General features: G+C 40.4%; 1 protein-coding gene across 1 annotated transcript in view; it reads left to right on the forward strand.

Annotated features, from left to right (window-relative positions):
• Positions 1–16,326, forward strand: part of CACNA2D2 (calcium voltage-gated channel auxiliary subunit alpha2delta 2) — a 780,863-nt gene that overhangs the window by 512,448 nt on the left and 252,089 nt on the right. Inside the window, exons 5-6 of the mRNA XM_053721110.1 lie at positions 14,010–14,054; positions 15,642–15,780. Coding sequence (XP_053577085.1) covers positions 14,010–14,054; positions 15,642–15,780 — 184 coding nt within the window. The remainder of the gene's footprint in view (positions 1–14,009; positions 14,055–15,641; positions 15,781–16,326) is intronic.

Raw genomic sequence — 16,326 nt, forward strand, 5'->3', positions numbered from 1 at the left:
TTGGAAATATAGCTTGGACTACATCATGACTGAAATGTACAAAAGAACATTTATAGATTATCATAATATTTAACAGCAGACTTTTGCATAATGTCAGGCTCAGTAATGTCAATGGTGTGGTATTAGCTCGTTATTGCTTAGTAATTGTGCTTCCCTGTGTTTGCCATCAGTAGTTTTTAGAAGGAAAAGCAGTGCTTCAAAATGTATTGCTTAGCAACACTACCTAATCGCTATTAAAGCAAATGTAACCCTTTCATTGCCACCACAGACTTAACTCCTTCACGGAAGTCCTTTTTTTCTTCATGCAAGTCGTTTTTAAAAAAAAAAATACTTACGTGAAGAAAAAAAGGACTTACGTGAAGGAGTTAAGTCTATCTTTCTTTCTATCTGTATCTTTCTATCTATCTATATATCTATATCTATATCGGTATCTATCATCTATCTATTTCTCTTTCTATCTATCTATCTATCTATCATCTGTATCTATCTATACCTATCCCTTTATCTATCTCTATCTATCTATCTATCTATCTATCTATCTATCTATTTATCTTTATCTATCAATAGCTATCTATATCTATGTATATATATCCCTCTATCTATCTGTATCTATCTATCTATCTATCATCTATCTATCTGTTTGTATCTATATCTATATCTTTCTGTCTATCTATATCTATCAATCTATTTTTTTGACCAGCAGCAATTCAGATATGGATTATGACAGCATTGTAGGGAAAACAACATTAAACTTTTCTACAGCATTGTGATTAACCCTTATGTGTTTAACACCTTTCAAAGGGGTTAAACACTTAGTTAAAATATCTAGGTAGGCACAGGAGCAACACTGCACTACTGTGACCTAACTGACCACATCTGATGAACCAATGACAAGAGGCATATGTGTAGCCACCAATCACCTTATAGCTCCCATTAAATTTGATAATAGAAGTAAATGTAAATTACACTTAAAGGGACAGTCAACACCAGAATTTTCGATGTGTAAAAAGATAGATAATCCCTTTATTACCTATTCCCCAGTTTTGCAAAACCAACACTGTTATATTAATACACTTTTTACTTTGGTTTCTAACTTGTATCTAAGCATCTTCTGACCGCCGCTAATCACATGACTTTTAGTTATTATCTATTGACTTGCATTTTAGCCAATTAGTGCAGTGTCTGCCACTAGCCACGGGCGTGATCACAATGCTATCTATATGGCTGACATGAACTAGCTCTCCCCTGCTGTGAAAAGTAAATAAAATAGAGGCAGCCTTCAAGGGCTTAGAAATTATCATATGAGCCTTCCTAGGTTTGCTTTCAACTAGAATACCAAGAGAACAAAGCAAAATTGTTGATAAAAGTAAATTGGAAAGTTGTTTAAAATTACATGCCCTATTTGAAAAATGAAAGTTTTTTTTTTGGACTTCACTGTCCCTTTAAGATTGCATTCTCTATCTGCACATAAATACTAAATACCTTGTATAAGATTAGTATTGATGTTAGTCCCGGTCACGGATACCGGGCTGCCAAGGCTAACACCCCCAACCCCCATACTTGGGTCAGTATTTATTACCTAATTTTCTGGCTCTGTGTGACTTACGGGATGTCCCAAACTCTCTTTCTTGTGTTCTCACTGTTTGTACCTCCTCATGTAAGAGCTGATCTCTTACCGCCTGACCCCTTCACGGCCGGCCGGGCTCATGGGACTACTAGCCGGCTGGGCTACCCCGGCACCCAGCTGACCTTTACCCTAGGTCGCTCCAGCGGCCCTTTGTCTCAGAGCTCTGCTCTTTTGGGGATTGGTACCCCCTGGGGAGGGCAAGAGTTGGGGTGATTGCCAGAAGGGAGCTCCCATGGGAACTTGGGGTTTCAGACCCCCCTACAACCTCTACTCCCCCTGGCTTACCCAGTGTACCTTTGACCCGCTGCTGCTCCGGGCCCCAGAGACGGATCATGTCACTTTTTGGACTGGGACACCTTGGGGTCTGGAGCTCTCCATTGGTACCAGGAAATAGCTGCTCCCTCTGGATCACCCCGAAACCACCACCTCTGTATTACGGGGACTCTATGGGACTGTGGCTCCTATGGGGGCGCCAGTCTGTCTGGAGGGGGGGGGAATGGCAGATGATCTGGGGGTCAGATAAGACCCTTATCATGATGAGCAGTGTGTATATAAGCCGTGTGTGTTTCACAATAAACTCTGTTCGTGTTTCACCTGAATACTGGTCTTGTCTGGTTATTTGGGTTGGCTCTGGCTATAATCACTTCTCTCCACTCTATGCCTACAAGTTCCAAGTACAGGAAGAACCCTCTTGGCGGAGCTACCCAGTCCGGGTAGCCAGTGTCCATCACAGTCCCCACCTCCATCTAGTCATGTGTGCTGCTGCCATGTTGAAATCTAATTTTCAATGCATCTCAGTGTTGACTTGTTTTGCACGCGTGCAACAACTCTTTTTCTGATACCTGCAGTGAAATCTAAGTTCCAAAATGTTGACAACCATATTTAGAGGGAGATGCATGAATTGTTTACTGTCCATTTAATATAATGTAAAAATGCCTTTAGCAGCATTTATTAAATGAAATAGGTATCTGTTGCTATAAGTCTTTTGCCACCCACCATATACACAAGTGATTTTAATACTTTTTGTATGTGTCTCCAAAATAGGAGTTAAAAGGATAATCTTGTATTAGACAATGTTTTTGATTTTAACATCCATAGTCACAGTCGGAGAGATAGCTCAGCATGCTAAGGCACTGTGGCTGACCTCTGTAGCAGCCCAAGGGTTGCAGGGTCGATCCCCGGCGAGGTCCACTCAGCCTTTCATCCTTCCGAGGTCGATAAAATGAGCAGGCCTTGAGACCCTTACGGGTGATTAGCCGCGCTTTACAAGTACCCAATACATACATTCCCTGGCATAGTGCTTTGACACTCCAGATAAGGATACAGCTGGTGAGCCAATTATTATTATACTTTATTTATGGAGCGCCAACATATTCTGCAGCGCTGTCCATGGCTAGAATTCATTTAAATAAAACAATGATATAAAACTTGTAAGAGACGGAACAAAATTTGATGAACACATACAAGATGGATTGAGGGCCCTATTCCCGAGGGAACTTACAATCTAGAAGGGTAGGAGGTTGGGGAACACGAAGTGAGGACTGCAAGATTGAGAAAGATGTTAATACAGAGTAAGATGAGGTAAATATTAGGTAAATGGAATTAATTTATTACTGAGTTGGGTGGTAGACTTATTTGAACAAAAAAAAGTCTTCAGGGAGCATTTAAAAGAAGAAAGATTAGGGCAATGCCTGACAGCACGAGGGAGAGTGTTCCAGAGGGTAGGTGCTGCACGACAGAAGTCCTGCAGTCTAGCATGAGAGAGGTTATAGTCGCAGAGAGGTGCAGCAGATACAGAGCGACGGGAAAGGTGGATTAGCCTGGCGGAGGCATTTAGGATGGATTGAAGGGGCAGAGGTGGGAAAGAGGAAGGCCAGTAAGTAGGTTATTACAGTAGTCAAGTTGGGAAATAAAAAGGGAGTGAATTATTTGCTTTGTAGTGTTAGAGCTCAGAAAAGAGCGAATCTTGGAAATATTGCGTAGGTAGGTGGTTGTGGCAGGATGAAGAAAGCAAATGGATGTCGTGGATGAAGGATAGATTTGAGTCAAGTGTAACTTTGATGGAGCAGACTTGGGGCAATAGGAAGATGGTGATGCCGTCAACAGGGATAGAAAAGTCAGAAGTCGGCGTAGAGCTAGAGGGGGGATTAGAAGGAGCTCAGTCTTGGACATGTTAATGTTTAGGTGGTGAGAGGCCATTCAGGAAGAAATGCCAGATAAGTAGTCGCTGACATGAGAAAGGACAGTCCAATCAGGAATGTCATACCTACATATCCTTCAATTACTATCTAGGTATATCATATTCTAAAATAGCATGTGAGTGCAGGGGTTAAAACATATTTCATCAAGGCATTTTTTTTAAATTAGGGCGTTTCTTTTAAAGAGCTTTGCAGCCAATGAAGATTGCAAATATATTGCTAGGAAAAAAATCTGTTACCTATTACACAGATCTGGAAAAAAAACTTTTTTATAATCATCAGAAATAAATACATACGCCTAGATTTAGAGTTTTGTCTGTAAAAAGCCGCGTAGCTAACGCTGCTTTTTTTTCCCAACGCACCCTTAAGACAACGCTGGTATTTAGAGTTGTCTGAGTGGCTGCGTTAGGCTCAGAAAAGGGTGCGTTGAGCCTAACTTAGCTCCACTTCAATCCTCAATACCAGCGTTGCTTACGGTAGCAGTAAGCTGGAAAAACGTGCTCGTGCACGATATCCCCATAGGCAACAATGGGGCAGTTTTGCTGAAAAAACAAAAAAAAGCAGCGTTCAGCTCCTAACGCAGCCCCATTGTTTCCTATGGGGAAACACTCTCTAAGTCTGCACCTAACACCCTAACATGTACCCCGAGTCTAAACACCCCTAACCTTACACTTATTAACCCCTAATCTGCCGCCCCCGCTATCGCTGACCCCTGCATATTATTATTAACCCCTAATCTTCCGCTCCGGACACCGCCGCCGTTATCCCTATGAACCCCTAATCTGCTGACCCTAACACTGCTGACCCCTATATTATATTTATTAACCCCTAATCTGCCCCCCCCCAACGTCGCCGCTACCTTACCTACACTTATTAACCCCTAATCTGCCGACCGGACCTCGCCGACACTATAATAAATGTATTAACCCCTAAACCGCCGCACTCCCGCCTCGCAAACACTATAATAAATTGTATTAACCCCTAATCTGCCCTCCCTAACATCGCCACCACCTACCTACAATTATTAACCCCTAATCTCCCGCCCGCACCGTCGCCGCTACTATAATAAAGTTATTAACCCCTAACCCTAACACCCCCCTAACATAAATATAATTTATATTAAACAAAATAATATTCCTAGAATTAACTAAATTAATCCTTTTTAAAACTAAATACTTACCTATAAAATAAACCCTAATATAGCTACAATATAACTAATAATTGCAGTGATGTGCAGACTTGGGGCAATAGGATTTTCATTTTAGCCATTGTCTTCACCAAGCATTTTACCAGTCCAAGATTTTAATGTGGAGGGGGGGTGAAGAAATGTCTTCTTGGGGTCAACGAGAGGAACATGTTGGACACTGTATTTTCTAGGATCATAAGTGCATCTTGGCTCCCACTCAGGTTTAATCATCACAATTACTATACATTCTGGGGAAAAACTAAGCATAGATTTGGAATTGGGGTATCAAACCTAGTCTACGGTACCTATTAGTTTCTCTGATGATTTGTCTTTGTTGACCAATGTTATCAGTGGCAAAAGTCTTGAGAGTTGTAGTTTTAAGTTTAAAGGGACACTGAACCCAAATATTTTCTTTTGTGATTCAGATAGAGCTTGCAATTTTAACCAACTTTCTAATTTACTCCTATTATCAATTTTTCTTCGTTCACTTGCTATCTTTATTTGAAAAAGAAGGCATGTAAGCTTTTTTGGTTTAGCACTCTGGACAGCATTTTTTTTATTGGTGGATGAATTTATCCACCAATCAGCAAGAATCACCCAGGTTATTCACCAAAAATGGGCCGGCGTCTAAACTTACATTCTTGCATTTCAAATTAGGATACCAAGAGAATGAAGAAAATTTGATAATAGGAGTAAATTAGAAAGTTGCTTAAAATTGCTGCTCTATCTGAAACACGAAAAAAAAATGTGGGTTCAGTGTCCCTTTAAGTCATTGGGGTATTTGATTTATCTGATATTGTTAGAGAGAATTCCTGGGGTATGAATAAAGTATCAACATTCAAATAAGCCATAAAGGGATACTGAAACCAATTTTTTTTCTTTCGTGATTCAGATAGAGCAGCAGTTTTAAGCAACTTTCTAATTTACTCCTATTATCAAATTTTCTTCATTTTCTTGGTATCTTTATTTGAAATGCAAGAATGTAAGTTTAGATGCCAGACCATTTTGGGTGAACAACCTGGGTTGTTCTTGCTGATTGGAGGATAAATTCATCCACCAATAAACAAGTGCTGTCCAGGGTACCGAACCAAAAAATAGCTTAGATGCCTTCTTGTTCAAATAAAGATAGCAAGAAAATGAAGAAAAATCCATAATAGAAGGCCTACTTATCAAGCCGTCAACCGCAAATACGCTGGAATTCTGCGGCGTAATTGTGGAAAGCTTGATTCCCCTTAGTTATCAAAGCCTACAGACCGGCAAAAGTTAAAATCTGTGATGTAACATACGATCCGCCGGTCTCAGTCTGACACAGATCGATGCTTACATCATTACAGATGTTCCGAATGCAAATTCGGCGCTATCTGACTACTTTTGCTAGTTAACAAATACCTACCAGGTACGTCCTGGAGGCGGCGGATGCCATAGGAATTAATGGGAGTCTGAAAGCAGCGAAAGCTCATGTTTGCTGCTGCCCGATATCCCATTGATTCCTATGGGAGAATAAAGTTATGTTTACACCTAAAACCTTAACATAAGCCCCAAGTCTAAACACCCCTAATCTGCTTCCCCCGACACCGCTGCCATCTACATTTTACTCATTAACCCCTAATCTGCCGCCCCCACACCGCCGCCACCTACATTATACTTATTAACCCCTAATCTACCGCCCTGACACTGCCGCCACCTACATAAAGTTATTAACCCCTATCCCGCCGTTCCCGGAGCACACTGCAACTAAATAAATTTATTTACCCCTAAACCCCTGGCCTCCCACATCACTAGCACTTACTAAACCTATTAACCCCTAAACCACCAGCCCCCCCACATCGCCATAAACTAAATTAAACTATTAACCCCTAAACCTAACAACCCGCTTTTAGGGCATTTAGCTCTATTGCAGACCAAAGCCCTAACCTAAAAATAAAACCCATTCAATAAACCCTTAAAAAAACACTAACCCCCTGAAGATCCACTTACAGTTTTGAAGATCCGACATCCATCCTCAAAGAATTTGGGAGAAGTCCTCAACGAAGCCGGGAGAAGTCTTCATCCAAGCCGGGAGAAGTGGTCCTCCAGACGGGCAGAAGTCTTTATCCAGACGGCAACTTCTATCTTCATCCATCCGGCGTGGAGTGGGTCCATCTTCGACATCCGGCGCGGAGCATCCTCTTCTTCCGATGACTACCTGATGAATGAAGGTTCCTTTAAGTGACGTCATCCAAGATGGCGTCCCTTAGTTTCCGATTGGCTGATAGAATTATATCGGATCCAATCAGCCAATAAGATTGCGCTCGCATTCTATTGGCTGATTGGAACAGCCAATAGAATGCAAGCTGAATCCTATTGGCTGATTGCATCAGCCAATAGGATTTTTTCAGCCTTGATTCCGATTGGCTGATAGAATTCTATCAGCCAATCAGAATCTAAGGGACACCATCTTGGATGACGTAATTTAAAGGAACCTTCATTCGGGAAGAAGACTTCGTTCGAAGAGGATGCTCCGCACCGGATGTCTTGAAGATGGACCTGCTCCGCGCTGGATGGATGAAGATAGAAGATGCCGTCTGGATGAAGACTTCTGCCCGTCTGGAGGACCACTTCTCCCGGCTTGGATGAAGACTTCTCCCAGCTTCGTTGAGGACTTCTTGCCCCTTCGATGAGGACTTCTCCCGGCTTCGTTGAGGATAGATGTCAGATTTTCAAAACTGTAAGTGGATCTTCAGTGGTTTTTTTTAAGGGTTTATTGGGTGGGTTTTATTTTTAGGTTAGGGCTTTTGGCTGCAATAGAGCTAAATGCCCTATTAAGGGCAATGCCCATCCAAATGCCCTTTTCAGGGCAATGGGGAGATTATGTTTTTTTAGTTGGGGTTTTATTTGGGGGGTTGGTTGTGTGGGTGGTGGGTTTTACTGTTGGGGGGGTTGTTTTTTTTGTTTTTTTTCAGGTAAAAGAGCTGATTTCTTTGTGGCAATGCCCCGCAAAAGGCCCTTTTAAGGGCTATTGGTAGTTTAGTTTAGGCTAGTTTTTTTTTTTTTTTTGGGGGGGCGCTTTTTTTTTATTTTGATAGGGCTATTAGATTAGGTGCAATTAGTTTAAATATCTTGTAATTGTATTTAATTTATTTAATTGTATTTAATTTAGGTAATTTATTTTATTGTAGTCTAGTGTTAGGTTTTAGTGTAACTTAGGTTAGGTTTTATTTTACAGGTCAATTTGTATTTATTTTAGCTAGGTAGTTACTAAATAGTTAATAACTATTTAGTAACTATTGTACCTAGTTAAAATAAATACAAACTTGCCTGTAAAATAAAAATAAACCCTAAGCTAGATACAAACTTGCCTGTATATTGTAGCCATCTTAGGGTTTATTTTACAGGTAAGTATTTCGTTTTAAATAGGAATTATTTAGTTATTAATTGTAGGTTTTATTTAGATTTATTTTAATTATATTTAAATTAGGGGGTGTTAGGGTTAGACTTAGGTTTAGGGGTTAATAAATATAACATAGTGGCTGCGACGTTGGGGGCGGCAGATTAGGGTTTAATAATTGTAGGTAGGTGGTGGCGATGTTAGGGGCGGCAGATTAGGGGTTAATAATATTTAACTAATGCTTGTGCTGCGGCGGTTTAGGGGTTAATATGTTTACTATAGTGGCGGCGATGTTGGGGGCGGCAGATTAGGGGTTAATAAATGTAGGTAGGTGGCGGTGACATTGGGGGAGGGAGATTAGGGGTTAATAAATATAATGTAGGTGTCGGCGATGTTGGGGGCAGCAGATTAGGGGTTAATAAGTATAATGTAGGTGGCGGCGATGTCCGGAGCGGCAGATTAGGGGTTAATAAGTATAATGAAGGTGGCGGCGATGTCGGGGACGGCAGATTAGGGGTTAATAATTGTAAGATTAGGGGTGTTTAGACTCGGGGTTCATGTTAGGGTGTTAGGTGTAAACATAAATTTCGTTTCCCCATAGGAATCAATGGGGCTGCGTTACTGAGCTTTACGCTGCTTTATTGCAGGTGTTAGGCTTTTTTTCAGCCGGCTCTCCCCATTGATGTCTATGGGGAAATCGTGCATGAGCACGTACAACCAGCTCACCGCTGACTTATGCAGCGCTGGTATTGGAGTGCGGTATGGAGCACAATTTTGCTCTACGCTCACTTCTTGCCTTTTAACGCCGGGTTTAGAAAAACCTGTAATACCAGCGCTGTAGGTAAGTGAGTGGTGACAATAACGTGCAAGTTAGCACCGCACCCCTCATAACGCAAAACTCGTAATCTGGCCGTAATAGTTTAATATAGTTTAATTTAAATCTAAAGGTAAGTTTAAATGTATTATAAGATAGGGATGAGTTAATATTTAATGTAAAGTTAGCGGGTTGTTAGGTTTAGGGGTTAATAGTTTAATTTAGTTTATATTGATGTGGGGGGCTGGCGGATTGGGGGTTAATAGGTTTAGTAAGTGGTAGTGATGTGGGAGGCCAGGGTTTAGGGGTTAATACCTTTAGTTAGTTGCGGCGGGGTCCGGGAGCAGCGGGATAGGGGTTAATAACTTTATTAGAGTTGCGGTGGGCTCCGGGAGCGGCGGGATAGGGGTTAATAACTTTATTAAAGTTGCGGCGGGATAGGGGTTAATAACTTTATTTAGTTGCGGTGGGCTCCTTGAGTGGCAGGATAGGGGTTAATAACTTTATTAGAGTTGCAGTGGTCTCCGGGAGCGGCGGGATATTGGTTAAACAGTTTAGTATAGTGGCGGTGCTTAGTGACAGTATACAAATAAAGCTGTGAAAAAGACGAAGAGCAGCGAGATTGATGACTGTTTAGTTAACAACAGTCCGCTGCTCATCGCCCCGTACTTGGTGCGTGGCTTTTTTTTTTTTTCCAAAGGAGCTTTATTTGAAAAATAAAAGTATGAACATACGTGCATTGCAACAATGCCGTATAAGGTTACAACATATATTTTCAACAGTTTAATCTACAATTCTCAACACTGCAATCAAAAAAGTCTGGTGTGGTCCGGTTCAGATGAACATTGTGAGAGAGAGTGCATGAAGTACAAGGCTCCTAATTTGCACATTTTCTTAGATTTCCTTGCTGCATGTAAACTATTAAAACAGATCGTTCAACAAAAATAGTGTACACAGTATGATGCTCCATAGAGCAGGTTTAACATAAGGATAACTGTAAACTACAACACAGTAGTACCAAATAATGATAACTTACCACAGGTGGCTACATAGGACCGAAATATCTAAAAGAGGCATTTAAGCTGTCATTAGTCAGTATGAAAGTGAATCTGACGGTGCCCATTTGCCATACTAATACATCTTGTAAGTAAAAGGGGAAGCAGGAGGGAAGAGGAGTCAGAGAAAAGGAGATAAGGGGAAAGCAGTAGAGGGGGGGAGGGGGATAAGGCATCGACAGTAGGAGTTTTATTCTGTCGTGGATCAGTACCCTCTGGGTTCTCCATTGTTCCAAAGTTGGACCAACAATTTGTGGGTATCCAGTTTCCCTATTGGGGCGTAGTGATATCTCTTCAGACTTAACAGGTTAAGCACCCCTTGCCTCCATTCTGAGGTCAGAGGAATCTGAGGTGATTTCCATCTGGCCGGTATTAAGTTTTTAGCGCTTGTCAACATTATCATCAGTAGTGTCAGATCTGAAATCTTAGTTGGAAAGTGGAACAACAGCGTTTTCATAGCCTTTGGCACCTCCAACTCCAGTGTTGATTGTATGTGTTCCCACACCTCCTTCCAAACCCCTCTATCATGGGGCAGTCCCACCAATTGTGTGTTATGGAGCCCACTCCTCCACATCCCCTCCAGCATTTATCCGATGTATTAGGGTAAATCTTTTTAAGGCGAGATGGCGTAAGGTACCATCGGCTCAGTAACTTATTTTGCGATTCTTGTATGCGCGCAGAGACTGACACAGTCTTGGTGGCCCGGAATATCCTTTGCCACTCCTGCGCCTCCAACTCGGCACCTAAGTCTATCTGCCACTGTCTAGCATATGTTGGAAGGCCGTCATCACCCTTGAGAAGAAGCCCATAAACCTTTGAGATTAAGTGTCTGGGGATAGTGTTCTGTGTACAGAGTCCCTCGAAAAGTGTATGTTCTCTTAAAAGTGATTGTTTGTATTTATGTGTTGTGATGTAATGGCCTATCTGCAAATACACAAACCAGGGGACTCTAATGGCGGGTTCATCTGTCAGGAGCTCATCCCTAGTCTTCACAGTTCCATTATCTACAAATTTTCCAACTCTATTGTTGGCAAACTGAGTCTGGGTGTATGTTAACTGAGTCTGTATCGGGATCTCTGGATTTCCAAAGACCGGTGTCAATGGGGAAAATACTGTAGATATGTGTGACTCTGTTCGTACGGTCTTTTCCCATTCCTCCATCACCACACTGATTAGGGGGTAAGTAGCCACTGCTGCTGGTCTAAATTTTTTATCAATCCAGGGAAGAGAGGCGAGATTTCCTGATTGGAGAATGCCAGCGTCTAGCGCAATCCAATCTTTTTGGGGATCACTATGACACCATTCAATTACCCTCTGGAGAAGAACAGCCCTTCTATAACAAAGTATATTTGGAAGCCCCAGTCCGCCTTCCTCCCTGGGAAGGTACATTGTTTTCCTATTCACTCTGGGCCTGATATCTTTCCAGATATAATCTTCTATTAATTTTTGCAGGGAAGGGATAAAGGAGTGCGGAAGAGGGATTGGTATAGTCTGGAGAACGTACAGCACTCTGGGGAGAATATTCATTTTAATGACATTAATCCTCCCCAGCCCAGAGATCATTTTGTGCTTCCAAACTGATAGATCATTTGAAATGTCTTTTTTAAGTGCTGCATAATTGGCCTCAAATATATCTGAAATCTTGGCAGAAAGCCATTGGTGCGTGGCTTTTTGACAGCTTTTGATATAAATATGGAGAGCGTATTCAGGTCAGTGGCCGCGATGTTAGGCGAGCGTATTGATGCCGTCGAATGCAAGTAAGTTGACGGCTTGATAAGTAGGCCTCTAGGAGTAAATTAGAAAGTTGCTTAAAATTGCATGCTCTATCTGAATCATGAAAGAAAAAAATTTGGGTTCAGTATCCCTTTAACTACAGTAGTCAATAAGTAGAAAAGCTACCAAGTGCAGATGGTAGTCACAAATATATAATGTATTTCAGATGTACTTCTTTCTAAGCATTAAAGGGACACTGAACCCCAATTTTTTCTTTCGTGATTCAGATAGAGCATGCAATTTTAAACAACTTTCTAATTTACTCCTATTATCAATTTTTCTTCATTCTCTTGCTTTCTTTAGTTGAAAAAGAAGGCATCTAAGCTATTTTTTTGGTTCAGTACCATGGAAAGCACTTGTTTATTGGTAGGTGAATTTACCCACCAATCAGCAACAACAACACAGTGTGTTCACCAAAAATGGGCCGGTATCTAAACTTACATTTTTGCATTTCAAATAAAGATACCAAGAGAATGAAAAGAATTTGATAATAGGAGTAAATTAGAAAGTTGCTTAAAATTGCATGCTCTATCTGAATCATGATAGAATTTTTTTTGGGTTCAGTGTCCCTTTAATAATGAAATGATAAACCATTTTACAACACCCCACCCTACTCTTGTAATGTAGTAGTAAAACCTTTGATTTCAATTTACAATGTCGTGGGTTCATTTTCCATTAACGGGCACTTAATGTATAAACTCATCTAGCATTTAATCCCATTTTAATATCTATATTTTTCTGTAGTTGATATTGGCTTTAATATAAAACAGTTGAAGGCTCATCCGTTTCTGTGTTTTGCCCTGTACATATTTCATTAGGGGAACAAAAATCTTTTTTTTGGCACCTTCTCTGATTTCAAATGAAATGCAAATATTTTTGAAATGCTTGATTTCACCGTTCTTAACTCTGCTTGCATGGTATTAAAAAGCATTTTCTGCTGGAAGGCATTAATGTAATACCTAGGAGTGCAATTAAACTCTGAGGAAGCACCTTCTGCGTGGGCGTGAAACATGTTACCCATGTGTTATATAAGGAGCAAAATATTAACTCTTGTTTATGGATTTTCAGCAAGTAAATATGGGGCCGATTTATTAAAGTGCGGACAGACATGATATGATCTAGCGTATTATATACGCCGCACATCGATAAATGCCGACAGCATACTCTTCAGACCGCTGCTTCATAACTGCTGTTTCCGGCGAGCCTGAAGACTCGCACGGAAACAAGGGCATCAAGCTCCATTCGGAGATTGATAATTCGGTCCCATAGAATGGTTTTGATTTTATATGAAGTTGTATCCCTTTATTTCTATGTAGAGAAGAACCCTTGTATTCTATGACACTTAACACGCCAATTATCTGATTCTCCAAAAACAATTATTTGTTTGTGTGTGTGTGTATGTTTCTATGTGTGTTTGTATGTGTGTGTGTGTGTGTTTCTATGTGTGTTTGTATGTGTGTGTGTGTGTGTTTATATGTGTGTTTGTATGTGTGTGTGTGTGTGTGTGTTATATAAATTTGAATTCACAGCATTTTTTGCATGTGCAGTGTAGTTTTATTACAATTTCTAATGCGCACCTTACATTTTTTTTATAAAATACATTTGCTGCAGTATTTCGGTAAAATTTTGAATGTGATTAAACTTTTACTTTGTATTTTTATTTTCATTTTTACGTTTTATATGTTTTTTAATTGCGTTTTTTTTTTTAGCCCTATTGTATGCATCGCCTTCACATAATTAAATGCAGGGAACACTCCTCTGCGAAACACATTGTCCTAGAATTACAACAGGGGCTTCATAGTATTGGGGGAGAAATAAAATCTGACAATCCCAGAGAGCTATATAGAATTGGCCCCTGTATCTCTATCTTATCTTCTCTGTTGCGCCTTAACCAATTTCATTAAACTTTTTTTATTTATGACAATTAAAATGTCTTTCTTTTGTTATATGCATCTCTCACTACGTCGGTCTTTCTCTCTCTAATTTAAGGAAGAAGATATTGAATATTATGATTCCAAAGCAGAGACGGAATATGTGAGTATCTGTTTTCTTCCACATCTCTCCTCCACCTCACAGATGAGGTCCACAGAAGGCCAAGACATGTGTGGTCTCTCTCTATCTCTATCTCTATCATCTCTATCTCTCTATCTCTATCTCTCTATCTCTATCTCTCTCTCTATCTCTCTCTATCTCTATCTCTATCTCTCTCTCTCCATTCATGGCAGGTTTGTCTTTTTTTTTTTAGATAGAACTAAACTGGCTGAGCATTTCTCAATGTTGTATAGATAGCGATATTGTTTCCATTTTACTCTAGCAGTAGCCGTCCTTCAGGTGTCTTCTGCATTCCACCATATCTTCTCATATTCACTATTTCTCTTTCGTCTCCTTTCATCTTTCTCTCTGTCACTCTTTCTATCCATTTAAATCCTTTGTATCATGTCGCTTTCTGGCATTTTTCCTCTTTCACTTTTTCTGTTTTCTTACTCAGTGTTCATGTACGTTTTACTATTATCTAACCACTCTATATGCCCTCTTTTTCTTCATTCACCTGTTATAACTTATGTTTCATGTACTATGTACCTCTCACAGAATGACCTTAATGCCCTTTTTTTCTTTAGTCACCTGTTGTCACGTATGTGTCATTTACTATAGATCTCTCACAGGATGACCTTAATGTCCTCTATTTCCTCAGTTAACTGTTGTCACTTATGTGTCACTTACTATTGACCTCTTACAACTATCTCTTTCCTCAGTTTTTTCTTTAGTTACCTGTTGCCACGTATGTGTCATTTGCTATAGACCTCTCACTGGATGACCTTAACACCCTCTCTTTCCTCAGTCACCTGTTGTCACTTATGTGTCACTTACTATTGATCTCTTACAACTATCTCTTTCCTAATTTTTTTCTTTCGTCACCTGTTGTCACGTATGTGTCACTTTCTATAGACCTCTCACAGGATGACCTTAATGCCCTCTTTCCTCAGTCACCTGTTGTCACTTATGTGTCACTTACTATTTACCTCTCACATGATGACCTTAATGCACTCTCTTTCCTCAGTCACATGTTGTCACTTATGTGTCACTTACTATTTACCTCTCACATGATGACCTTAATGCACTCTCTTTCCTCAGTCACCTGTTGTCACTTAGGTGTCACTTGCAATGAACCTCTCACCGGATGACCTTAATGCCCTCTCTTTCCTCAATCACCTATTGTCACTTACGTGCCACTTTCTATAGATCTCTTATGGGATGACCTTAATGCCCTTGCTGTCCTTAGTCACCTGTTGTCACTTATGTGTCAATTGCTATGGACCTTTAATAGGATGACCTTAATGCCATCTCTTTCCTCAGTCATCTGTTGTCACTCATCTGTCACTTTCTATGGACCACTCACATGATGACCTTAATGCCATATCTTTCCTCAGTAACCTGTTGTCCTTTATGTGTCACTTACTATGGACCTCTTACTGGAGGACCTTAATGCCCTCTCTTTCCTCTGTAACCTGCTGGGATCTATGTGTCACTTACTATGGACGTTTAATATGATGACCTCATTGCCATTTATTTCCTCAGTAGCCAGCTGTCATTTAGGTGTCACTTACTATGCACCTCTTATAGGATGACCCAGAAGGTGAGGAAGAGAGCCAGGAAGCCACCCATTCCCTCCAGCTGGAATTCACAGAAGATGCAAACTTTAAGACTAAGGTCAATTACTCATATACAGCGGTGCAGATTCCCACAGACATCTACAAAGGCTGTAAGTTCACATTACATCCCTCAAACACCAGCATATATCATATTGTCTGTGATATAACCCACTAGTATATGTCTGGGGTAGTTATATAAAGAGGTAACATGGGCCAAATGGAGGAATTAAATGGAAGAGTTAAAACGCACAAAGGTAAGAACTATAGGAAGTTTACATGTGCAAAATGGGGAGCTATAGGTAAAGGGTATATTGAGAAATAGGAGTAATAGGGAGAGTTATATTGAGCAATAGGAAGGGCTATAGGGAGGATTATATTGAGCAATAGGAGGGGTTAAAGCAAGGGTTATATTGACAATATAAGTGGTATAGATAGGTTATATGAAGCAATAGGAGGACTTATAGGGATGGTTATAGGGTGCAAAATAGGAGTTACAGGGAGGTTATATGAGCAAAAGGTTATACTGGGCAATAGGAAAGGGTATAGAGAGGATATATTGAGGAATAAAAGGTGTTATATGGAGGTTATATTGAGCAATAGGAAGAGTTATAGGGAGGGTTATATTGAGAAATAGGAAGAGTTATTATCATGCTTTT

The sequence above is a fragment of the Bombina bombina genome, chromosome 7 (genome assembly GCF_027579735.1).
Source record: "Bombina bombina isolate aBomBom1 chromosome 7, aBomBom1.pri, whole genome shotgun sequence".
NCBI classification, from domain to species: Eukaryota; Metazoa; Chordata; class Amphibia; order Anura; family Bombinatoridae; genus Bombina; species Bombina bombina.